Genomic DNA, 27427 nt, shown 5'->3' with positions numbered 1-27427 from the left:
AGAAAAAAAGATTATAAAAAGTCCTTTGCATTCATAATGGGGAATTGAAATATGTTCTGCAAGTGAAAACATTCCTCCAGTATAAAGTCAGAACTTCTCTCTTTAAAAATTCTTTAAAGTTAAGTTCACCTTCACCTATGCATTCTCATGAACACTTTTTCATTTTATATGTTGTTTTTCCCCTACGAAACTGGAGAGCATATTTAACCAGTTCTCTTCCCTCACCTACAGCCCAATCAGAGGATTTCATTAGTGATCAGTTTGGGGGTAATAGGCCGGATATCAAGACTATGACAAAAATATCAAACAAAAAAGAAAACACTCCCTGCCAATACATTTATTTATTGTTTCGTAAACAAGGGCACTGAGATCTACACCTTCACCTAGGTCTCTGAGAAGCTTTATATTGAGATACTGTCATGCCTTCTGGACATTTTCACAGAGAATAAGGAAGTCCAATATAACAAATTCCAAGTGGACTTTCTCACTTTTGCAAGACCATTTCTTCTCCTTCTCCATCTTAACTGATGCCATCCTGCTATAAACGTAGTTATCCTAAGTAAGAAAACTAGGAATCCTCAATTTTACCCAAAATATTAGTGCCAGGGACTGTTGGGCGTAAGTCATGAATAAGACAGATGACTTCTATCGTTTTTTCAGACAATATTTCTATACAAATAAAGAAGTTCTATTCAGATTGCTGTGAATATAATGGAGGAAGTAAAAGAGGTAATGTGCTAGAGCAGAGCTGCTCAAAGTGTGGTTGCCATACGAGCAGCATCAGCACAACCTGGGAATTGTAAGAACGCACATTCCTGGTGCCCATCCTACATTTACAGAATCAGAAATACTGAGGATGGGGCCTGGCAATCTGTAGTTAACAAGCCCTCCAGGTGATGTGATTCCCACTAAAGTCTGAGAATCCCGCCCATGTTACAGGTATTGAGCATTTTTAGAAGCAGTGGTCTGAGAAGTTCTCTGAGGAAGTGACAGGTCAGCTGAGTCCTAACTAATGAGAAGGAGCCAATTACACGAATCTGGAGAAATGCCTTCCAGCTAGAGTTGGAAAGAAGTTGGTGATGTTCTTGGAAGAGAAAGAAGGCTAATGTCTCCAGAGAGAGGTTAGTGAATGAGTAGGTGAGTAGCATAAGGTGCAGTCAGAAAGGTAGACAAAGGCCTGGTAATTTCAATCAGAGTAAGAAGTTGTTATATGATTCTAAGTGAAATAGGAAACATGGCAGGGTACAAGCCGGAGACTAGCTTGATTCTATAGGATGTGCAGCATAAATTGTTGGAAAGTAAGAGCAAGGCTTACCTAGTTATTAGACCATTTCAAAATCCAGGTAAGAAATTAAGTGTACTGGCAATGGAGATGTAAAGAAATAGATAGATTTAGTTTGTACTAAATATTTTTGGAATTTGACATAATAGAACTTGCTGATAGATTGTATTCATATGAGAGAGAAAGAGAAGAGTCAAGGAGGACTCTTGCTTTTGGTCGATGGTGGTACCACTAACTGAGATGGGGGGAGTTGAGGGAGATGGGGGAGATTGGTGGCAAACAGAGTGAGTTGTGTTGAGGGAGAACCAGAAGTTCTAATTTGGGCATGTTAAGTTTGATATGCTTTCTAGATATCTAAATGGAGATATAAAATTTTAAAGTGATGGATCTGGATGCTATCATCTAGGCAGATTATTATTTTTCCTCAAGTTAAACTCCCTTTGTAGATAGAGAAGAGAATAGGGCTTCAGACCAATGCTGGAGACACTCCGATATTTAGATTTTAAATGGAGGAGGCTTCAGCAAAGGGGAAAAAGAGGGAACTTTCAGAGATGTAGGATAAAAATCACAATAGTGTGATGCAATAAAATTCAAGAGAGAGACCTTTTTTCAAGGAGAAGGGCATAGTAACTTTTGTTGAGCAAGATTAAGTAATATGCAGATGGAAAAAGTGACCACTGGATTTCCCATCATGGAAGTCGTTGGTGACTTTGAGAAGAGCAATTGACTGGAAGCCAGACTGGAAAGGGTTGAATAATGAAGGTGATTTAGTAGAGAAAGAGAAAATGCAAACAAACAAACCAAACTACCCAAACCAGACCAAAATCAAACCAAACAAATGAGTACTTTTAAAAAGTTTTATTAAAGGGGAATAGAATGGGATAGCTTCTGGACTCCTTTTCTTCTCACAATTTTGCTTCCTAAATTAAATTTAGTGTTCCAACTAATGAGTCTTGCCTGTCTTCTATATTCCAGGCACTGTTCCAGGTGCTTCTGGCACAGAAATAAACAAGATAATTACTGTTTTCTGTAAAGGTGTACCTATCAGGGGAAGTAGGCTATACACAGATAATTTTCACACACTAGGATAAGTTTTTTGACATCAATACATAAGAAAATAAAAGCAATTAATTAATTAATTAAAAATTTTTTAAAAATGTACCCAGCAACATTAATCTTTGTTCAACATTCAGGGAAGAGTTTTTGGAGAAAGAAGTAATTAATGATACTAGTAATAATATAGCTAGCATTTTTTAGTACTTGTGTTATTTGTGTTAGGCTCTGTGCTGACTGATTTTTCTTCATTTATCTTATAACAAACCTATGAGGTAGGTGTTACTAACCCCATTTTTATGGATGATGAAACTGATACTTCCCAAGCTTGGCTTGAAGGAAAAGTGGGGGTTATACAGTGGCAAAAAAAAATTGTTCTAGATAAGACAAGGAAATATAATGGTATATCTTGGAGGAGGAGGGTATTAATAATGGTTACGTGTTTCTGGGACAGTGGTTCACACAGTATGGCCCTTGGACCAGAAGTACAGCATCACCTGGGAACTTAAGAGATGTGAATTCTCAGGCTGCACTCTAAACCTACTGAATCAGCAGCTCTCCAGGTGGAGCCCAGCAATTTGTATTGTAACAAGTCTTCCACATGATTCTGATGCCCTAAAGTTTGAGAAGACTGTTTTTGAAATTAAATGCTGGGTAGGAAAGGAAGAAAGATGAGACTGGGGTGGTAGACAGGGACCAGGTATCTTGAAGGTATTCTTGCCATGTACAGAAGATTGAGCTTTTTCTTTGTAGTTGATGGGTATTGCTCTTAAGATTTTAAGTAGGAAAGTCAAATGTTAAGTAGATCAAATGGAGGATAGATTTGGATGGGGTGGGTCTGTACAGAGAGACAATGGAGGAGTTCAGGAAAGAATTCTTATAAGCCAGGTGTCTAGAATAGAGGCTCAGTATCTAAAATTAAAACTAAGATATGAAATGTTTAAGTTATTATTCTGTTTCCTCTTTACATGATTACTCCATGGGCTTAAAAAGTATGCAGTGTTTTCCTTAGACAACTCAGAGGGTTCCCAAACACAATTGTAAAATAAAGCAACGGGAACCAAGCACAGTTGGCTGGAGCTTAGATCACAGGGCCATTACTGAAGTAGATTTGCTTAGAAATTGTATAATTTTATAGAATAAATTAATAGTGATTTTCCAATTATTTTTTTATTATTCCAATGGAAGTATTCTAAGCTAGTCACTCAAAAACCTTTCTTTCTTTAAAATATAGTTTATGTGTATGTGTAGAGTAACTTATAAGATCATTATGAGAGGCATGATAAAAATGCTAGGGGAAGTTATTGTAACACACCTGTATAATATGAGACTACAATAGTAGTATTTTGTTTTCTTCCTAGTATTTTGAAACATTTAAAAATAAAAATGTATTATCATTTATTTGAAAATTGGGAAGTCCTACAGGACCCTAATGCACATTTTAAGCTTAAGTACATTCATGTCATAAAGTTTAGCATATGAATACTGTATTTTTTATATTCCATAAAGCAAAAGCATAATTAAAAATATATATATACTGTGAATACAACAGTATAATGAAATGTTATTATTATATATAATAGTGAAGAAACCTATTGATGAAAATGAAAACTGCTTTAGCATCTTTATTTTGGAATTCTATGTACCTTAGTGTCTTTATTTTGCAATTTTATGGAATGGAATTTTATGGAATTTTCCTTAGTTTTAAGGCATTCCTTTAATACAGTAACATTACATATTAATACCTTAATTATATATATATATATTTCCAATAAAGCGCCTTACATTTTATGGCATTTTACAGTTGAGGAAATGTGGTATTTCAAAATTAGAATGTAGACACCCCTTCCTTTAACCCCAAATCCAACCTACAGTTTTCCTAGAAAGCTGTTTCTCCTCATTAATACTCTTGACTCTAAAGTCTCTTTATAACATGAACGTCAAGTTTCTTTTAAAAGCTCTCTTTAAGAATGAAAGTGAGCTTTTTTTTTTCTGCCTTGTATGAAACTTTATGGTGTCTATACGTTACCCTTTGATTATTTTTTGCATGATTAAAAATTTGCAAAGTTCTATGGCTCCAAAGAGCCTACCTGTAATAAACAGCTTACGCCTTCCAAACCACAAAACAGGCCTGAATTGCTTGAGCATTAGAGCTAATTGCCTGCCTACTTCAAAGGAAGAACCAGAAAAGAGAGAGGGGAAAAAAATCACAGAAGCAGAGGTAATGCGGGCAAATCCACCTCGAGAGGTTATGAGTTGTGGCTTGGAAGAGCCAAGCAAAGTTATGGCCTCAGAACTGCTGTTTGCGATTAAGTTGATGGGGAGAGTCTACCCCACAATCTTTCCCTGCTGCTGACACAGAGTCTTTGTTCACATTCAGATTTCTCAAACTGTTGCCAGGGTCAGGCTGAGGTCAGACACCACAGTGATGTATAGAAGAACATGTCTGGGAATTTCTCTCACACTTAAAACACATCCTGCAAAATGAGGAAGACCCTGCAAAAACTGTCTGATGAGACCCAGATTATACTGTAGTTTTTTTCTTTTAGTACCTTCATAATTTTTGTGTTCTTCTCCTGACACACTATATTTTATTAATGTGAGTTGCGATAGCCCTTACAATTTTATGTCCCCTCAAGATAAGGACACTCAGTAGCACTCTGACACTTCATTTTCCAGCCCTGGGGGAAAGGTCCAGTAAATCTACTCAAAGAAGTCTTGCATCCCTTCCCCAGGATGAGTTGAAAAGTAATTGCCATGGGCTGTCATAGGTAGAAGGCTTGACACTGGATGTCACGTCACATGTGTGGACTTGGCAGTGAAACGGCCCAATCCAGTCATGACCTCAGCCTTCCTGCCCCCCTCCCCCCCAAACCAAGTGGCCATGGTCCTCACCCAGGCTGGCCCCTGCCCGGACGAGGGAGCCTGTGTTTGATCAGTAATTATCACTGATGGGGCGAAAGCAGGCTAGAGCCTTAAGAAGTGTTGATTCTCTCCTCTTAAGGTAAAAATTTCACGGGTATTTGCCTGAAAGGGAAGCTTCCCCCAAAGCTCTCAGATGACTGACCCCCTCCACCACGGACCTTGGCTCGCTTTTGTGCAGTGGCAAAGCGCAAATATGGAATAAATGGATTTGTATGGTGCCCTTTGAGGACTCACAGTTGAAACAAGCTCTTATTTCAAATAATGTTCTTGTTTCCCCCATTGAGCCCAGAACTGCCCCCTTCTGTTGTATCCTGCTCACACAGTTGCAGAGCCAGGCTGGCAAGTGAGGCACTAAATAGCAATTTTTTTTTTTTTTTGTGCTCAGCTGCTACATATGACAGTGGATATTTCATTCTGCTGTCAGAACGTTATTAATAAAACATGGGGTGTGGAGAGGGCCACGATTTCCCCTTTCAATCACTATAGCATTTGCAATGAAAATTTTATGCAGTGTGTAATTTTCAGTTAATGCTTGACACTTAAAATGTCCGTAGCAGCATTTTGTATGGTTATTGAAGGGTTAATTGTATCATGTTCTCAGCATAAAAGCTCTGCTTATCAAAAGCAAATAGAAGAGTGTATGCAAATGTGTGTCGATGACCTTTTGCCTTTCCAGGGTTAATTTATATGGTCATTAAAGATTTTATGAAATTGAGCAGCCTGGTGCTTCAAATCCCATTTTACCTTCTTCTCCTAATTTATGTAATTCCTACCTGAACAGGGGAATATGATTTTTATTTTTTGTGCTGCAATGAAAACAGCATGCCATGCTGTGGGGAGTTACGAGTCTGGTTATCTGGCATTACTCAGATTGCTAAAAATTCATTAAAATGTGACATCAGCACAGTGAGAGACAAATGATCGCAGGATGAAAGAGAACAGTGGGCCTTTCACGGATTAGTGCTATACAGACCCAGCATAGAGGCTAACTGCATAAACAGATTAATCCACCAGCAGCGGCATGGCTAAGATTTACAGAATAATTAAATAGGGTTGAGTTACTATGAGGATTTCCATGTAATCTAGCTGGTGTGAACCCGTGAATGAGGTGTGGGGTGATGGGGTTGTCATAGAAGAAGTATACCTTCTTATGTTGTCCTATGCCCTGTATAGCTCCCCCTATAGAAGACACACACACGCACACACATGCACACACACGCGCACACACACACATACACATATACACCCCCCCCCAGTGTAACTGAAGTTTTGAGATCCTACTCAGACAAATTCCAAAAAATTCCCCTCGGGCCTGGGGACTGAAGGCAGGAGTAGCACCTGTCTTACATTTAACCTGTCGTGTTCACATTAATTCACTAAGAATTTTTTCTAAGAGTTTGGTTTGCTCTGTCACCTATCCAAGTCCGTGGAACAGTAGCTCCATGTAGTTTAGAAGTTTTACTATTAAAAAGACAGAATTGCCTTACACCCATTCTTAAACCTTTTCTAGCTTACCCATCCTGGAAATGATTTCTTCTATTTTAATTTAGTACAGGCACATTTTCTGAATGGATGTGAAAGAAGTTACTTGAGATGACTATTTGCATTGGTACGGTCAGCAGGTTCTAACAGAGACTTGAGAATAAATTTGTGTTCTCTCTTCAGAGTAGAATGTCTGCAGATGATTCATAAATAGCACAGTTTTTAAATGGTCACATTTATTTTAGTGGGCACCCTTCTGGGGTTTTCGATGCTACTGACAGTTCTCCTTCTCTTAACAGAAGAACAAAGTGAGGAGGCAGAAGGAGCTGCTAAGCCAGCAGCAGTGGCTGAGGAGGAGGAGAAAGACACAAGTGAGAGAGACAATAGTGAAGGCAAAAACTCTAATAAAGATTCTGGTAAGATGCTAGCATCCTTCACCTTTCTTTCATCCACCCCATGCCTTGCAATCAGCCCTTCCGTCACCCCCACCAAAACTTATTAAAAGCTTTTATTCATTTTAAACTGTCTGAACATTCCCACTACTATTCATTGCATGTGCATTTTGCATGTGATTTCTATCAGTAGCCTCCCATTGACCTATTTTTAATCATAACCATCTGACAGAATAGATGTGGATAAGTTGAAGAATATTACAGGACGACCAGCGAGATTATTTTTTAATCAAATCAGTTTGTGTGCTTGTAATTTTTTAAGCGCCTTTCATTAATCTTAGCTATACTTGTGAGTCCGCTGATGGCATATTAATTTTTCATAAGCACAGGATTAGATATCACTTGAATTTTTTTCATCCAGTCACATGCACCCCCCCAAACCACGTAACCCTAAAAATAAATGTTATTTTTCCTTGCCTTTTTACAACTTACACTCAGGAATTTGCTCTTTTTTAAGGGCATCTATTTGAGGCATTTCAAACAAAGTCCAGTGGAAAAGTTTACAGATGATTCAGCCTAAGAAAGAGGAAATATCATTGAAAAGGGATTAGGTGCTGGGTAATTTTGATCTTCTAGAATAGACAAATCCCAGTAATGAAAGCTACTGTCTTTGAAAACAAACCTTCGTGTCATGACATTTACTTGTGCACAAACAAACCCTAGGCCAGCATCTGGTGTGGATACCTAAGGCTTTTTCTGTGTTTGATTTGGCAAATATATGACTTCATCCATGCTTTGTATGTATGAGATGGAAATCTATGGTCGCAATGAATATTACATTGGCTACTTTTGCTGCACGCTATACCTAGTTTTATTATGTTGGACTCATTGAAGCAGAAGAAGTGTGGAAACGGGTTCAAGCCTATTAGTTTCAGGTGCTCATCTATCTTTTCCTTGAATTCCAGTGACAGGGCATATAAAGAAGCTTGTTTTCACTATGAAGACATTGGGTTGTGCAAAAGTATCATTTTTACGTGCAAGTTTGTTTAAGCCTGAATTATCCCAAATTTGTCATTCGGTCTCTGCCTATCTAAGTGTTGCATTCCCTTCAAAAAGTATTTGAAGGGCCTCTCTACGCCCCGCCCCCCACCGTTCAATGCTAAGTTTCTCTCAGGAGTCCAGTGAGAAAGCACCACGTAAATTTGCGTCTAGGATCTAGTGGCTAACATATGATCCTAATTTGATTTAAACAAAGAGGATCTAAGGTTGGTATGGAGCCTAAAGCAATGTAAAAAAGATGCCATAGCTATGTATTAGTAAACTGGCTCCTGAGGTTACTGACAAGGGATTTGAAATACCTAGTGATCAGTTAAGGTCAAGGGTAGTGCCATCTAAACCTCATTTTGAAAATAATTGGAAATCGCAAGGTGGTCAGTTTATTCATTCTCTAGGATGGGCCTCATCAAGGTTAGCTGTTTGGCGACTTCAGGGAGGGCAGGCTTCTGTCTGCATTCATTGGTGTCCTTCTCACAGTCATACCAAAAGACATTGCAAGGCATGTCCCTCCCATTCTTTAAAAGAAAGTGTAAAACACACAGGTAGCACATTAGTGGTAATTAAATAAATGCTCATGTAATACCTAGGCATATGACATTACGCTTGGTTTTAAATATCTAATGCCTTCCAAAGAATGGATTCTGGGAATCTCTTGAAAATGGATCCAGTCTTACCATTGAGGAAGGAGTCTTACTGGAACATACCACAGATGCAGGGACTGTATCTCCACCAGCACAGTTTACCACTCTATATAAATAATGGGCTCAATCACTCCCTAATGGCCTGATGAGTTATTGTGCTTTCTTGGGTGCCTAATTGTACCATCTAGACAGGGCTTGAGCTTCTGAGAGAATACAGAACATTGTGTAATGTTAATTGTTTAAAACAATTTTTTATTCCTGCAGAAATGCCTCCCCAGGTGTGTCTATAAAAATGAAAATGGGATTTATGCACCAACTAAAAGCAATTACTGAGATGCAAATATTTAGCCCTGAAACCTCCTAGACTTCAAAACGGCTCTTGTTACTGACAACTACCACAAACTTGTAACAAAGTTTTCCACTTTCTAAACTGAATCTGATTAGGTGAAAAAATTATCACGTGGATTTTTTTCCCTTGTAAATATTTCTAACGATTGAATAACTACTTATGTCTTTACTGTTTTTTTCCTTATGTCAGTTAAAAATGTCAAAAAATACTAGCAAACTCATACATTAACCACTTTTTTAAAGTGTTGGATGGGAAAACAGTGTGACCCCACTTTAACACAGAATTTTTTTAGACAGGAAGGAATTAACACACGTTCGGAAGACTATGTTTGTGTAAGCTGTTGTGCTGGGTTGCTGACATTAATCTCTAGGACTGCAGCTTTCAAAATGAGACTTGGCAATATGCAAGTTATATTTGTTGAATATTCATTCATAATAGAAAAGCCTCCTAATGCCTCATTTATATTGTCATTTAAATCTAGTGCCACTTTAGATTAATTATAATCCAAATTATAGCTCTGTGCAGTACAAGAATTAATATAGAGTTTATCCAGATTAATACATTTGCATTGAAAATGTAATATGTCTCTGCTATGGCTAAGGGGACCACTTTTTAATAAGGGAGTAAACATGAGCAAAGATGGAAATTAACCTTCATTATTGCAATTAAAATTATCCTTTCATTCTAGTCTCATTAGAAAGAATACTGTACCAGTAATTATAATTTAGAATTATTTGTAGTTGAATAACATCCTCTGTTATATTCAAGTTTTATAGTATTCAAACTTTATCAGATACATTGATTGATAGATAATAACTCAGTTTTTTGTTTTATTGTTTTTTTTCCCCCAGATTTGCTTTGAGTACATATGTTACTGGATTTTCCTCGCTTATTATGAGTATAAACCACTTTACAACCTTCCATATTTTAGGGATTGGAAAGTATTAAGTAGGCAGCATCTGAATTGAAATGAATTATGTCATTTTTATATTAGTAATCTCATGCAAGCTAAATAATCCCATAACTAACAGATAATCATTGGCTCATCTATTTGGCAGTGCTTATTTGTAATTAGATTTCATTTTTTAGTTAAAGTGCATTAAAATGGCACTGTTTTTTGAGAATATCGGGAGGTCTTAATAACACAAAATGAATTGTGATCTCATTTCAAAATTTTGTCTAGGGTAACAAGCAGGGTTTACTTCAAATAAAGTTGCAGTCATAAACTGTGAGTAACCACAAAACTTAATCAAAACTTTCCAAAATTGACAGGTCGCTATTTAATATATTTCCAGGACAAGACAGTTCAGAAAAAGACCCCAGCATTGATGCCCTGTAATTTATTGAGTAGGCCATAATCCTTGAGATAGCACCCGGTTGAGTAGAAAGGCATGAGTGCATAAAATGTAACTTACATCATCTTTGCAAAAAGTTCTGATGACCTGCCTTATCCTCAAGAGTCTGTTTTTGTTATGTTATTGCATCTCACCTTTCTCTGCTTCTTCTTATCAATGGCATCTGTTTCTGGGTGCCTAGCTACAACTGAGTGGGGTGGGAGGGGAGCTAGCCCTTATTTATAACTTCTGTTTAATTTAAAATAAGATGATCTTTAGGAAGCCCCTAGCTTGCATTAAGATCAGGGTTTAATTAACTAAGTTAATTAGCCAAAAAATATTGAAGTTGACACATATATTGGGTAGACTACTATAGCCAACAGTTACGGCCGTGGCTATGAAATAATGACCCTAAAATTGAACTCTTTACTTCCTTGATGCAATGTGGAAGGTCCCTAAATTAAAAAACAAGCATATTGTTGATGGATATTAATAAGGGTAAAAATAAGAACATGGATTAATTATACCAAATATTTATACCAATCTATAACATAGTCTAAGTAAAATGTTTCAAACCTCGAAAGCAATGTTTCTTGATCCTTTATAGTACCAACATTAGAATATATATGCTTATGAAAATAAGGCCATTTAACTTGTGTGTGACAGTTTTTGATAGCATAGGGAATTGGACCAACTTATTATTTGGTCACATCTAATTCTACCATGTACACAAAAGAATGATAAGGGGATATGACATAGTATTATTCTCTTAAGGGAACATATTCTTACTCACTAATGGGAACTTTCTAAGAAAAATCTTTCAGTTTCACAGGGAAAAGCAACTGATAGACGTTTGCTGATTTAAATGACAATCATTTTATAGAACTTGGTCTGACACCGGAGGGAGTAAATTTTATTTGCAGAATACTGAATGGCATATTGTCTTCCTAAATGTTTATTTTTAACACTATTAAGACAATAGCACAAAGGATGTTTTGTTTTGAGAAGAAAAAACATATTTTTTGATGCTAGAATTAAGTATGAGATACACACTCCTGTTTTGAACTATCTTTTGGATATCAAATACTTGGATATTGCTTAATAAATGTAATGAAATTCTTCAGTCCATCTCAAATTTAAGTTCATTCAAATACAAATATGATAAATTATTTTTTCAAATATTTACAAAGAATCTAAATTTCTCCAAGGCATGTGTATATACAGGACAAATGTACTAATTCAAATAAAATCTGGTGTTGGTAAATCTAGAAATCAATAGCAGTGTAATTTGTTGAAGGCATAGCGCTAATTCTGTACCTAACCACAAACCTCAAGGGGATAAAATTATTGTCATCATGTCATTAAAATTCTATTTTAATTTTGGTCTCCTCAGAGTCACTCTTACTTTTAAATTTCTTTCTGAATTTGAAATTCCTAAAATTATTTATATGGTAGAAAACAGGCATCTCTATTCAGGACAGAAAAAGAGCATATTTTTTGGTTCATTTTTACTTTGTTTCCATAACATCCTTGACCTTATTTTTAAATTAAAACTGGGTTATTCTGCAATAAGGTGCAATTTGTTCATTTATATGAACCGTATGTGGATTGAAAAAAAAATCAAGATAAATCTTCATGCACAGCATACAATCAGATTACGCCTAGACTCTATATTTACGCGGGGTCTGATAGCAATCAATGGTTTAGCTTCATTGCATTTCAAGATGTATTTGCACCCAGTTGTCCAGTGATAGTGTCCTCACCCTGGAAATAATTTAGTTGCAAATTGACTGGAAGATGGTGAAAATTGAAAGTTAAAATTAGAAATACTCATAATAAACAGCAGAAAAAAGGTCAGATGATGCTGCGCTATGATGAGATTGGAATGGATGGTAAATGAGGTTTTGTGTTTGTCGTGAGATGTATGTGACATGCCTACCCAATGTCGCTGTAATATCCAGCCTCACAGAGGAGATTATCGGGAAAATTGATGCTGGAAAGAATTTTCTGTTAAATTGGGAAATTAGAATTGCACTCTTTTCTTTGACGCGTGTGACGCTCCTGCACATTACATTGCTCATCTAGGCAAAATTCTAAACCGTCTTTAACACCAAATATTTGGATTAACCTCATAAAACAATTGTCTTCTTAAGGTTTGGACCATAATGTTATGTGTACAGCCAACTGCTGAAACATCTAAAATAAAGTGCAAATCACAAAAAGCAGTGACAAATATGGAACGTAGAGTAAATTTTTAAAATCCTGTATTCACCACGTAAAAATATTACTTGTATTTCTGAATTATAACTAGTCAGTTCGTCTTGGTATTTTTGAAATGTGTTCAGCGTCCAAGAATTTTAGAAAAGAGATAAGTAATTAAACGTTAGTAAAAGTAACTATTTTCTAAGTTAGCATTTGTGAATGGGAGTAGATTAGCTTTAATGTGATAAAGGCATTCTGAGACACCAGAGAGCATGTGTTATGGATGAATCTTTCAAGGTCACCTAGGGTTATCTAAACATGAGACAGGAGTACATTTTAAAAGATATTTATAAAGCCCACTTAGTAGATAAAAAGAAGTGTGCTTTTTGCCTTTTGAGATTCGCATATTTAAAAGTGTTTGTCCAGTCATTTTTATGATTCAGTGGATTTAGAGTCAGAGCTGTTCGAAAAACATACAATTTTTCGGAATTTGATGTTGTGAGTCTTTTAAAATTGAGGTATTCTATTCTTTTTTGGGAATCAGGAATAATCACACCAGAAAAGGAGCTAAAAGTCAGTGTGGGAGGGGGGCCCCAGCCACTCCTGCTGGCGAAAGAAGAGGATGTTGCAACCAAAAGATCAAAACCTACAGAGGACAATAAATTCTGTCACGAGCAGGTAAAAATGTTTTTTCCCTTTGCTGTGTAAACCTGTTTTTATTGTTGTTGTTGTTGTTGTTATTGCTCCTGATAGTTTTAGAGCCCCAAACGAGTTCATGCTGTTGAAACGTATGTAGACATTGTGATCAGCAGTAGAGTTAGCTCTCGGTGTTACTTGTCATGTTCTGAAGTCATCCAAGCCCATCCACTAACGGCGGCCATGTTTATTCCATGTTCTCCAGTTCTTTCAGTGTCCTTATTGTAACTACAATAGTAGGGACCAAAGTCGTATCCAGATGCATGTCCTGTCACAGCACTCGGTGCAGCCCGTCATCTGCTGTCCCCTCTGCCAGGACGTCCTCAGCAACAAAATGCACCTCCAGCTGCATCTGACGCATTTGCACAGCGTGTCTCCGGATTGTGTGGAGAAGCTGCTTATGACAGTAAGGAGCCCAGTTGTTGCCGCGGGTGTGACACGATCTCTCTAAAAGTATCAACACGAAATCTGTAATTATTGGTTGAGAAATTTACTTTTTTCTGCCTACTTAAAGCTCTCTTACAGACTGTGTTCTAGAAATCACAACCGAGGCCCATTTATTTGTCGTCTCTTTTGCTTATGGAGAAAGAAGATATGATACGAGGCATAGCTTATTCAGTAACGTGCTTTACTGTCTTACTTCTGTATCTGTAAAGTTAATTAAATGACTCCTGTGGGCACGTTACGTTTCAAACTTTCCTGATTGTCATTATAAAAAAAATAGGCGGACAAAAACCTTCAAATCGTATTTTTAAAAAAAGAAAGGAATGCAGCATTGCGACAGCATCGATCTAAAATTCGAAGGCATAGCCTTGGCCTGTAAGATCCACAAAATGCCCCCACTTTCTTTTGGGAGAAGGGAAGCGGGATAGGCTACTGCCCAGTGACAAATGTGATGGAGTCTGATTTCTGGGCTCCATGTGACACAAACCCCTTCGGTTCTCACAGGTGCCTGTGCCTGATGTGATGATGCCCAACAGTTTGCTACTCCCAGCAGCTGCCTCGGAGAAATCGGAGCGGGACACACCTGCAGCCATCACAGCTGAGGGATCTGGGAAATATTCAGGTACGCCAGCCTGGGTGCAGGATCTGCGGAAAACACGCTCAGGGGGCTCGCATGTGTGGTGATGTTCCAGGATTATGACTACCAAAGTTTTTTGATTTTGTTTTTATAAAAAGCATGGAGGGAAAAAACTGTGGTGTTTCCAAGAGCTGCATTTTCCAAAGCACATTTAGTATCTGGTTCTCTGTAACTGCTCTTCGGAGACCTAAGTGTCACTGGCCAAGAATGTTCTGTGTGTTCTAATTCCTGAACACTGAGGTCGTGGCCCTTGGTATCATGCTGACGGCAACATACTGTAACTACCTTGAGCTTGCTTTTTTTCCTATCCTGGAATTCCTTGAGGTCAGGGGTGATTTCTTATTCACCTTTACATCCCCAGCACCCAGTACAGTGGTTGGCACATAGTAGTTGCTCGATAAGTATTTCTTCAAAGACTCAATTAGGGGTGCCTGGGTGGCTCAGCCGGTTAAGTGTCTGACTCTCGATCACAGGTCCTGAGTTCAAACCTTGCATTGGGCTCCACACTGGGCATGGAGCCTACTTAAAAAAAAAAAAAAAAAAAAAGAATCGATTAAGCAGAAATCTTTAGAGGTTCCTACTTACTATATTTATTGGCATTTAAGCAGTAGGCTTTCTTCCCTGTAAGCGACGTATTTTTGCTTTCTTCTACACAGGCGAAAGTCCAGCGGATGACAAAAGTATGGCAGGTCTTGAGGATTCAAAGGCTAACGTGGAAATAAAGAGTGAGGAGCAGAAACCAACAAAAGAACCCATGGAAGTGTCAGAATGGAATAAAAATAGCAGTAAGGATGTGAAACTCCCTGACACTCTACAGGATCAGTTAAGCGAGCAGCAAAAAAGGCAACCCCTCTCTGTGTCGGACCGCCATGTTTATAAGTATCGCTGTAACCACTGCAGCTTGGCTTTTAAGACGATGCAGAAGCTTCAGATACATTCCCAGTATCATGCAATTCGGGCCGCGACGATGTGTAATCTCTGCCAGCGTAGTTTCCGTACATTCCAGGCTTTAAAAAAACACTTGGAAGCAGGCCACCCCGAACTGAGTGAAGCCGAACTTCAACAGCTGTATGCCTCCTTGCCCGTGAATGGCGAACTTTGGGCAGAGAATGAAACTCTGGCGCAGGACGACCATGCCCTAGAGCAGGAAATGGAGAGAGAGTATGAGGTGGACCACGAAGGGAAGGCAAGTCCTGCAGGAAGCGATAGTAGCTCTATTCCAGATGACATGGGCTCTGAACCAAAGCGGACCTTACCTTTCAGAAAAGGGCCAAATTTTACGATGGAAAAATTCCTTGACCCATCGCGCCCGTATAAGTGTACAGTGTGTAAAGAGTCGTTCACCCAAAAGAACATTCTCTTGGTCCATTATAATTCAGTTTCTCATCTGCATAAGTTGAAAAAGGTTTTGCAGGAAGCCTCCAGCCCTGTTCCCCAAGAAACCAACAGCAGCACAGACAACAAACCCTTCAAGTGCAGCATCTGCAATGTTGCATACAGCCAAAGCTCAACATTGGAAATCCACATGAGGTCTGTGCTCCACCAGACCAAGGCACGGGCTGCCAAGCTGGAGCCCAGCGGCCACGTGGCCGGTGGGCACAGCCTGGCAGCCAACAGTAGCCCTGGCCAGGGGATGTTAGATTCCATGAGTTTAGCGACAGTCGGCAGCAAGGATACCCACTTAGATGCCAAAGAATTAAATAAAAAGCAAAGTCCAGAATTACTCTCTGCTCAGACTCCTCATCACCCGCTGCAGTCACCAGCACAAATCCAGATGCAACTCCAGCATGAGTTACAGCAGCAGGCTGCGTTCTTTCAGCCTCAGTTTCTAAACCCAGCCTTTTTGCCTCATTTCCCTGTGACTCCGGAAGCACTGTTGCAGTTCCAGCAGCCTCAGTTTCTCTTTCCATTCTACATCCCCGGGGCGGAGTTCAGCTTGGGGCCAGATTTGGGCTTACCGGGCTCAGCCACATTTGGTATGCCTGGCATGACAGGAATGGCTGGATCCTTGCTTGAAGACTTGAAGCAGCAGATTCAAACCCAGCATCACGTTGGCCAGACTCAACTCCAGATACTACAGCAACAAGCACAACAGTACCAGGCCCCCCAGCCCCCACTGCAGCCCCAGAAGCAGCCCCCACAGCCCCCGCAGCAACAGGCCACAAGCAAGTTATTGAAACAAGAGCAGACGAACATAGCCAGTGCCGACTGCCCCATCATGAAGGACGTGCCATCTTACAAGGAGGCAGAAGAGATTGCGGAAAAGCAAGAAAAGTCAAAGCAAGAGTGTACAAGCGAAGGTGAAGGACTCAAGGAAGGCAAAGACACGAAGAAGCAGAAATCCTTGGAACCGTGCATCCCGCCACCCCGAATAGCTTCGGGGGCCAGAGGAAACGCAGCCAAGGCTTTACTGGAAAACTTTGGTTTTGAACTGGTCATTCAGTATAACGAAAACAGGCAGAAGGTCCAGAAGAAGGGCAAGAGCGGTGAAGGTGAAAACACCGATAAACTGGAATGCGGAACTTGTGGTAAATTATTTTCCAATGTCCTTATCTTAAAGAGTCACCAAGAACATGTCCATGGACAATTTTTTCCATATGGAGCACTAGAAAAATTTGCTCGGCAATACAGGGAGGCCTATGACAAGCTTTATCCAATTTCACCACCTTCACCAGAAACTCCACCTCCACCACCGCCACCTCCCCCTCTGCCTCCGGCTCCTCCACAGCCTTCCTCCTTGGGTCCTGTAAAAATCCCAAGCACGGTTTCTACTCCTCTGCAAGCACCACCACCCACACCCCCGCCGCCGCCGCCACCACCTCCTCCCCCGCCTCCTCCCCCGCCTCCTCCCCCGTCTGCTCCCCCGCAGGTCCAGCTGCCTGTTTCTCTTGACCTTCCACTCTTTCCTTCCATTATGATGCAGCCCGTGCAGCACCCTGCACTTCCTCCCCAGCTCGCCCTGCAGCTGCCCCAGATGGACACTCTGTCTGCGGACCTCACTCAGCTCTGCCAGCAACAGCTCGGATTAGATCCCAACTTCTTAAGGCATTCTCAGTTCAAACGCCCACGGACAAGAATCACAGACGACCAACTGAAAATCCTGAGGGCTTATTTTGACATCAATAACTCTCCGAGCGAAGAACAGATCCAAGAAATGGCGGAGAAGTCTGGCCTCTCTCAAAAAGTCATCAAGCACTGGTTTCGAAATACGCTTTTTAAGGAACGACAGAGGAATAAGGATTCCCCATACAACTTCAGTAACCCTCCCATAACTGTTTTGGAAGACATCAGAATTGATCCACAGCCCTCCTCTTTAGAACATTACAAATCGGATGCATCATTCAGCAAAAGGTCTTCTAGAACGAGATTTACTGACTACCAGCTTCGGGTTCTGCAAGACTTTTTTGACACCAACGCTTACCCAAAAGATGATGAAATAGAACAACTTTCCACGGTTCTCAACCTGCCCACCCGGGTTATTGTTGTGTGGTTCCAGAACGCTCGTCAGAAAGCACGGAAGAGTTACGAGAATCAAGCAGAAACTAAAGATAATGAAAAAAGAGAACTCACTAATGAGCGGTATATTCGAACGAGCAACATGCAGTACCAGTGTAAAAAGTGCAATGTGGTTTTCCCCAGGATCTTTGACTTGATCACGCATCAGAAAAAGCAGTGTTACAAGGATGAAGACGATGATGCCCAGGATGAAAGCCAAACCGAAGACTCCATGGACGCCACTGACCAAGTCGTGTACAAGCACTGCACCGTGTCTGGCCAGACGGATGCCGCCAAAAGCACGGCTGCCCCTGCAGCAAGCTGTGGCTCGGGGACTAGTACCCCCCTGATCCCGTCCCCCAAACCAGAACTCGAGAAGACATCTCCAAAACCTGAATATCCCACAGAAAAGCCAAAGCAGAGTGACCCCACTCCCCCTCCTCAAGGCACCAAACCAGCCCTGCCATTAGCATCGACTTCCTCAGACCCACCCCAGGCCTCAGCGGCTCCGCCACAGCCCCAGCCACCAAAACAGCCCCCACTCGTCGGAAGGCCTCCCTCGGCCTCTCAAACCCCCGTCCCTTCCAGCCCGCTGCAGATTTCCATGACTTCTCTCCAGAACAGTCTACCTCCACAGTTACTACAATACCAATGTGATCAGTGTACCGTGGCCTTCCCGACTCTGGAACTCTGGCAGGAGCACCAGCACATGCACTTCCTTGCTGCTCAAAACCAATTCCTTCACTCTCCATTCTTGGAAAGGCCCATGGATATGCCCTACATGATATTCGACCCCAACAACCCCCTGATGACCGGACAGCTGCTGAGCGGGTCTCTCACGCAAATGCCGCCGCAGACCGGTTCCTCCCACACCACGGCTCCCGCGACGGTCGCTGCTTCCCTCAAGCGGAAACTGGACGATAAAGAAGACAACATGTGCAGTGAAAAGGAGGGAGGGAACAGTGGTGAGGACCAGCACCGCGATAAGCGCCTGAGAACCACCATTACCCCGGAACAACTGGAAATACTCTATGAAAAATACTTGCTGGATTCCAACCCAACCAGAAAAATGCTTGACCACATTGCACGCGAAGTGGGGCTGAAAAAAAGAGTCGTGCAAGTCTGGTTCCAGAATACGCGAGCTCGAGAAAGGAAAGGCCAGTTCCGGGCGGTGGGTCCAGCGCAGTCCCATAAACGGTGTCCTTTTTGCCGAGCCCTGTTCAAGGCAAAGTCGGCCTTAGAAAGCCACCTCCGCTCTAGGCACTGGAATGAAGGCAAGCAGGCAGGTTACAGCTTGCCTCCAAGCCCTCTTGTATCAACTGAAGACGGGGGAGAGAGCCCTCAGAAATACATTTATTTTGACTATCCGTCTTTGCCCTTAACTAAAATGGATCTATCAAGTGAGAATGAATTGGCTTCTACGGTGTCGACACCTGTTAGTAAAACAGCAGAGCTGTCGCCCAAGAATCTTTTAAGCCCGTCTTCTTTTAAAGCAGAATGTTCTGAGGATGTAGAGAACTTAAATGCCCCTCCTGCTGAGGCGGGGTATGATCAAAATAAAACAGATTTCGATGAGACTTCGTCCATTAATACAGCCATCAGTGACGCCACCACAGGGGATGAGGGCAATGCTGAGATGGAAAGCACCACGGCAGGTTCCGGAGACGTGAAGCCGGCCTTATCTCCCAAGGAGCCCAAAACTCTCGACGCTTTGCCAAAACCCGCAACCACACCCACCACGGAGGTTTGCGATGAAAAATTTCTCTTCTCTCTCACCAGCCCCTCCATACACTTCAATGATAAAGACGGCGACCACGACCAAAGCTTTTATATCACGGACGACCCCGATGACAATGCAGACCGCAGTGAATCATCCAGCATCGCTGACCCGAGTTCACCAAATCCCTTTGGATCCAGCAATCCTTTTAAATCCAAAAGCAACGATCGACCAGGTCACAAGCGTTTCAGAACCCAGATGAGCAACCTTCAACTCAAGGTTCTCAAGGCTTGCTTCAGTGACTACCGAACTCCAACCATGCAAGAATGTGAAATGCTAGGGAATGAGATCGGTCTGCCCAAACGCGTGGTCCAGGTGTGGTTCCAGAATGCAAGGGCAAAGGAAAAGAAATTTAAAATTAACATAGGGAAGCCTTTCATGATTAATCAAAGTGGAACGGAAGGCACCAAACCAGAGTGTACCCTCTGCGGGGTGAAGTACTCTGCCCGCTTGTCCATCAGAGATCATATTTTCTCCAAACAGCACATTTCAAAAGTGAGGGAGACCGTTGGGAGCCAGCTTGATCGGGAGAAAGATTACTTGGCTCCAACCACTGTTCGACAGCTGATGGCACAGCAAGAACTTGACCGTATAAAGAAAGCCTCAGACGTGCTGGGCTTAGCGGTACAGCAGCCAAGCATGATGGACAGCAGCTCCCTCCATGGCATCAGTCTGCCAGCATCCTATCCAGGCCTCCCAGGCCTCCCTCCGGTTCTGCTCCCTGGAATGAACGGTCCATCCTCCTTGCCTGGATTTCCACAAAATTCAAACAGTAAGTCATTTCAAGGCGAGTCAGTCTAATTCATTAATTAATATTAGGCAGCCGATCACACGTAACCAAGAACAGGGTATACGTTTGGATCTCTTTTAATTTCAGTAAGTGACACCTTTACCTTATTGGAAATATATATTTCAGTGGCTATAATTAAGAACCAGGAAGTAAGTCAGGCTGAACATATGCGGAAAAGTAAAGACTAGACAGGTCATCGCAGTGTCTTAGAAATATATTAATATAATTTATATCATCACATCCTTATGTCTTAAGAGAAGTATTCCTTTTATATAATTATTTTAATACTGATTTCAAATGGCATTTTAGCACAAACATGTGGCATAATATTCAATATACATATTAATAAAGCAAAGCATTAAATAATACATTTTTTTGGATCTTAATTTATGTTCTTTCCAAGGAAAAAGTTTGTTTGTTTGTTTGTTTGTTTTGGGTTTGCTTTTTTCCTCTTCTTTTTCTTAAGTGCCAGGAAGTTCAAAAGTTAAGGGCCCTCTAGATATAGGAATTCACCTACGTTACACCTAGCAGGTAATAAGCTTATGTTCAAAGTTTAACTCCTAAAAATATGACTTCTGTAATAATTTACACTTTAGCATTGCTATAAGATTCTGATTTTTGAGGCACCCATTGTTACTTGCTACTTCAATAAATTTACAACCTTAGAAATATATTGATATTACTCTATGACTTTCTACCCCCCACCGCCACCCCATGTCTATAACTAAGTCATAACTAAATTGTAAAGCTGTTTGAGGCAACCCCAGATGATGAGTCCCATTCTCTGTTCCTCAAGAGAAATCTAATTTATGCAGTTTAGATTTTGTGAGTAAGAATAGGCACTGGGTTGAAAAAAAAGTCAATATAGTGTGCTAGGCAATCACACAGCCAAACATGTAAGGAATGTTACATGTTTTATTGTTTAATGTGTTATACAAACCTTACTATGCAAAGTAGAAAAAAGGGCTCTCTTATAATTTCTTCCTTAAAGTAAGTTTTATTTTTCAAATTAACAGTGTTTTTCAAAAAAAGAAAACAAAAAAACCCAAGAAAACACCAGTGATATTTTTCCTTTTTATAAGGAAATTTTGACATTATTTAGAACGAACTAATTGCCTGTAGCTAGAAGGTTTCCAAAACACACAGAGCTTTCCTCAATCTCACAAATTGGACTTTTACATAAATTTCCAACTTTTCAATTTCATCTTTCTCTTCTAAAACCGAAATTGCCATGTGATTGTAGGAAGATACTCCTATTTTAACTTTTAGTTTGGGAGACATGAAAACAATGATATGGAATGGCTCTTTGACCACTGGTAACTGCTCTGGTTTTCCCTGTCCAGAATGACTAGTTGGCATTAGAGAGAAGCAGAATAGACCTACGCATATAAGGAATGTGCCCAGGAACAATTCTTCAGCGGCCCTTCCTTTAACTATCATACCAACTCCTACCAACTACCTTGCCCCGAAGTAATATTTTTGGCTTAATTATCTGGATATTCTTGGGGCCTGAAAATGTTAAAGCTACAATTGCGTGATTTATCTGTACATTCAATTAAGTCAGACATAATTGTTTTAAGAATAGTGCAATGCTTGTTTTTTTTTTTTTTTTGCACGTGACTGTATCAGTCTTCCAGTCCCAGTCCCACTTCACATGTCACTGTGATTATTGACACATAAAAAAATGTCTTATGTGGAAAAACTCCTAGGATCAGTTGTGTAAAAGAGAGATTTTCCACATAATGTCTGGTGTGGAAAAACTCCTATGGACAATTATGTAAAATTTAAAATAAAATATTATGTGAAATAGAGTAAAATTTGATACTTTACATCCACTGAGAACAGTTTAAGGGTCTGTACCTTTAGTCTGCAAGTCCGCTTGGATCGATGCTGGCTGTGCAGTCACCCCCTTCAATGGCAGCCAGAGCATCTTGTTTTTCTCTCTGCTGGATCACAGGCCTTTGCTTGGACAGTGGGTCCTTTGCTGACTGCCCTTCGGGTCCATCACTCCAAAACCGGCACTAGTGGTTTCAGGATCACTAGTGACATACAGAGGGCCTGTATGAGAGAAAGTGAGAAGAGAAGTAGAGAAATGGTTAGGAAATACTTAAATAACCTAACCTTTCTCCTCGTTCCACTCAACATAAATGTACTTTTATCCTTCTCCCCTCGGAGATGTGGGCTCTGTTTGTAAGTATCAGAGTTGCAGAAAGATGTCGGCAGCACCCCTTCAGTGAGCAGTATCTATACATGCATCAGGTGTTGAGGAACTCGGCGCTTTGAATCTGTTACTTTATTCAATCATAGACCAAAACAGACCAGAGAATGTTACCAAGGGAAAAGGTCTGTGACCGTACCTACTAGAATTTGCAATTTCTCTTGAATTCGTTCTTTGGTTAAACATTAACACAGTGGGAGCACCAGCAAGACCCTGTCTGAGAGCCTAAGTTCCCACACTTCCGGTTCCCATCTTTTTTCAGGCTAATTTACCTGTGGTGGGTAATGCTGAATCTTCTAATTAGCTCATAGAGTGGAGCTGTGGTTCTCCATCCTTCTATCATCATCTTTCCACTGTGTTCTTTCTCCTCAAGCAAATATCTCCTCTGCTTTACGGGAGAGGTAGACATACCAGCGAGGTGAAATCGAAAGGAGAAAAATACTTCCTAACTAGCATATATCTATGTTTCTCGCATGCTCTGGGCTCCTGCCACAGCTTTATATATATATACATATATATATATATGAATATATATATATGATTAAACTTTGATATATATATATGAGTAAACTTTAAGATTAGGACATGTTCATCTTGGGCCTCCTTTAATGGGATTTATTTATAGAAAAGCCTTCATTTTAAAGATAACCCATCCCTTTGAAGGTAAATCTGAGGGGTTTGATCCTAAGGAAATCACAAAAAAGGGACTCCATTGAATATGAGATGGGCCATAAAGTAATGTCTGATTCCAAAGGCTACAAGCCAACACTGATTTAAATTACAATGTACATGTTCAGTTTTAGTCTTTATCAACCTCTAAATTTTCCGGTTTAATCACCCACTTTATTCTATTTTGGGTGGAATTGCTGTTCTGCTTTACCAGCTTTAACACTTACCTTGCTTCCAACAACTCTTCAAATTATTTTGTCTTTCAAGATCATAAAAAGGCCCTTTCAAGAGTAATATGCATTGTGTGTGCCTGTTTCCCGAATGATGACCTGGCCCTCTGTTCAGGATCACTAGTGACTAGTACTCATTTGCTAATAAAAGGAATTATTTTCTGCTTAAAAAATTTCCACATTTGTCTTTTTCTCTCATGATCATATGTAAAAAGGGCAAGTGGCAATAGCAAATCCCATGCCTGTACACCTGGGAAAAATTCAAAAACTTTTAAATTTACATTTAATCCTTTTTTAAAAGATTTTATTTATTTATTTGAGAGAGAGAGAGAAAGCAGGGGGAGGGGCACAGGGACAAGCAGACTCCCTGCTGAGCAGGGAGCCCGATTCAGGACTTGATCCCAGGACCCCTGGGTCATGACCCGAGCCGAAGGCAGACGCTTAACCAACTGAGCCACCCGGGTGCTCCAAAATTTACATTTAATCCTTGAGGATGTTGGCTTCCTTTGGCATTTTGCTCAAGATGAATAGAAAACTAACTTGATTTTCTATTTTTAACTTATTTACTTTATCGTTTTAAGCAGTGTCTGATTTTTATATCTTCCATTAATGTTTGGAAATACTGTCTAACCCAATTTCCTTAAATGGAATGTTAGAACATGCCTTTTGCATTTTTCTCATACTTCAGTGTAATTTACTAGCACATTTGGGGTAAATCTAGATAAGAGTAAGTCTTTCATAATTTTAGCACAATTGTCTTTGGCTCCATGTACATAATAAGTTTTATTTTCACCTCAAAAGTAAATTTTCCCTCTGGGAGACCAAGATCAAGGAAACCTGAGGGAAAATAACTATCTAAGTTCATTGCGAGACAGGGTTTTCTTCCAAAAGCGTAACTTTCGGGAATAGGCTGCTGTTCCAGGAGAATAAAACCAACAAAATAATGATAATAGGAGATTATTTTTATAAAAACTTTTCTCTCTCAGTGATATTTCAACGAATTGGAGTAGGAGTTAAGGAACAGGAACAAATGTATCTTTAGCACTATAACTTGGTAATCAATGGAAAAATTTGACATGCATTTAGTTTATAGTTACCACTACTTCTTCTGTATCAGGATTACTGTTGAGTTTTTCTCTTCTATTTCTGGTTTTCATCTATCAGTTGGCTTTTGTCTTTTACTATAGGCCCAATGTACACTGTTCTTTATCCTTAATTTGCATCTCTTTTCCTAAGATTTTTACTTAATAGCTAATTATTTTTTTAAAGATTTTATTTATCTATTTGACAGAGAGAGAGCACAAGCAGGGGGAGCGGCAGGCAGAGAGAGAGGGAAAAGCAGACGCCCTGCAGAGCAGGGAGCCCGATGTGGGACTCAATCCCAGGACCCCAGGTCCATGACCTGAGCCAAAGGCAGACTCTTAACCGACTGAGCCACCCAGGTGCCCCTTAATAGCTAATTATTTGACTCGGATTACTCTTCAAGGTGTTGAATTCCTGAAAATCTCCGATAGTCTTTGACTGTAGCAGTTAGGAATACTATTGCAGTCTTCTGAAAATTTTCATGCCAATTCATCATATGTCCTCTAGATGGGAACATATGTCATCTGATGGGAAAGCCTGAGTCAACAACTATTGACCCTTTTGCTTTCTAACTACCATTGCTGTTTTAAGTCTTTTAGTTCCTTAAAATTTCTCAAATTATCATGTCAGAGAGATAGGTGAGCCAGCAATTTTCTTAGATGTAGGGGGAAAAAGCATTTAGGTGGAGGGGAGTGCAATTATTGAGTATGAAGTCTAGTTGAACTAGACCTAGAACTAAGGTTGGCTTTATGAATAGGCAAAAGAAGCTGAGTACCATCATAGTGTCATTCTAACAATGCAAGGAAGGTTCTTCCGTCCTTAGTAAAGCTTCTTCCAACTGAATCACTCATGCCTGAAATTCTGTAATTAGATATTAATGCCTTTGACTTAATGAATTATTCTCTGTTAAATGGAAAATAGCACAGAATATCATGAAATCAGAATACTATAGCAGGAAGAAACCTCAAATTATATAAACTAGGGTAAAGCATTTTCAGAAATAGGTGTATTTGAGGGCCCCTGGGTGGCTCAGTCGTTTGAGTTTCCAACTCTTGATTTCGGCTCAGGTCATGATCTCAGGGCCCTGGGATCGAGCTTCCCGCCCCCGCATTGTGCTCCGCACTCAGCAGTCTGCTTGGATTCTCTTTCTCCCTCTCCCTTCCTCCCTCTCCATCCCCCTGACCAATGCATGTACACTTGCACACATGCTCTCTCTGTCTCTCTCTCTCTCTCTCAAATAAATAAATCTTTAAAGAAAAGAAAAAGAAATAGGCATAATCAAGTCATTGGTTCTTTCTCGCAAATCCAATTTTATAGAGAGGCAAGTAGAAAGAAGAAGGCCTAGTAGTGCCTGAATAAAGGTAACGGAGTTGAGGGATTGGGACCCCGAAAGCAACTTCATTACTTTACAGTTTTCTCAGGGCTAGTCTATGTCCCATGAATCCAAGAAGTCTATCACACCAAACTAGATTAAAGATTCAGGAATTTATTCATTCATTCCTACCATTCCCTTGCAAATCTTAAGCCATTTTCATTTCAGTGTGTTTTCAATGTGTCAGCCATTCTTCTGTAAAATGCGGATACTTGCTATCAGTTTCTCCTGGAAATACAATGTTATTTTCAAGGAATTTTTATTTTTGCATTTTGAATATTTGCATTTTTTAGCTTTTGAATTTGACTCAGTTAGACAGGAACTTTTTTTTTTTAAGAATTTATTTATTTATTAGAGAGAGAGAATGAGAGATAGAGAGCACGAGAGGGAAGAGGGTCAGAGGGAGAAGCAGACTCCCCGCTGAGCAGGGACCCCCCCCGATGCGGGACTTGATCCCGGGACTCCAGGATCATGACCTGAGCCGAAGGCAGTCGCTTAACCAACTGAGCCACCCAGGCGCCCTAGACAGGAACTTTAAGTGGCAGCTCTAAAATTTAGTTTCCCCAAACCTCATCTCCCATTGAGTCATAGATTTCTCTCTGTCAAGTCACCCAACAGCTCTCAGACTCAATTTTCTTACTTAAAAAAAAAAAAAATGGAATTTTTCAGCATCTGTCCCCACTTACCATTGAGGATATCGGAAAACTATTCTCTAATGTGATGGAAATTCTTTAGACGTTATCACTAATACAACTACGGAAATTATTGCAAAGCAAGTCAGAGAAGAGTTGGGTGTGGTGAGGTTACAAAGAAGAGCAGCCAGTAATAAGCTAGGCTAATTGACAATAATATGATAATGATTAGAGTCAAGTTGAGAGTGATATTGAGGACTTCAGAGTATCTTGAATGCTAAGCCTAAGAAAAGCTTTCTCAGCTGGGTGAAGTCTAATTAAAGTTTTTTCTCTAGCTAAAGAAATAGGAGCATGCAGTTGTTTTTTTTTTTTATCACTTGTTTTTCTTTTTTTTCTTAACACTCAAATGTCAGGTTTAGCATATAGAGGTAAGACTTTGAAGAATATTAAAAAGGTTGTTGTCTTAAATCTATGATCATTTTCTCCACAGCGATGCACTAATCACTTAAACTTAATCCACCTTCTCCTGGTTAATTCTTCCATCAGCCCATAAGGCCTTCCTCACAGTCCTTGTCCTGATACTTTGGTAGTGAGCTGTATCTCCTTCAAGAATGAACCACCACCCATAAGGCTCCTAGTCTGTTCCTTTTGCAGTCAACTTTATTTGC

The 27427-nt window shown here is 40.1% G+C and overlaps 1 protein-coding gene across 4 annotated transcripts in view; it reads left to right on the top strand.

Annotated features, from left to right (window-relative positions):
• Positions 1 to 27427, top strand: part of ZFHX4 (zinc finger homeobox 4) — a 156451-nt gene that overhangs the window by 126512 nt on the left and 2512 nt on the right. For 2 of the 4 annotated variants that reach the window (XM_088023130.1, XM_028112640.2), the window contains exons 5-9: positions 7042 to 7158; positions 13261 to 13394; positions 13618 to 13818; positions 14361 to 14478; positions 15150 to 20537. In XM_088023130.1, the coding sequence (XP_087879256.1) occupies positions 7042 to 7158; positions 13261 to 13394; positions 13618 to 13818; positions 14361 to 14478; positions 15150 to 20537 (5958 nt within the window). Of the gene's footprint in view, positions 1 to 6346; positions 6350 to 7041; positions 7159 to 13176; positions 13395 to 13617; positions 13819 to 14360; positions 14479 to 15149; positions 20538 to 27427 lie in introns of all 4 variants that reach the window. The other 2 variants (XM_088023129.1, XM_088023128.1) reach the window with 2 other exon arrangements.

The sequence above is a fragment of the Eumetopias jubatus genome, unplaced genomic scaffold, assembly GCF_037043125.1.
Source record: "Eumetopias jubatus isolate StellerSeaLion01/CBP00866 unplaced genomic scaffold, mEumJub1_p1.0 scaffold_4, whole genome shotgun sequence".
NCBI lineage: Eukaryota > Metazoa > Chordata > Mammalia > Carnivora > Otariidae > Eumetopias > Eumetopias jubatus.
Note: the sequence above shows the minus strand (reverse complement) of the source record. Positions and strands in the feature narration are given on the sequence as shown.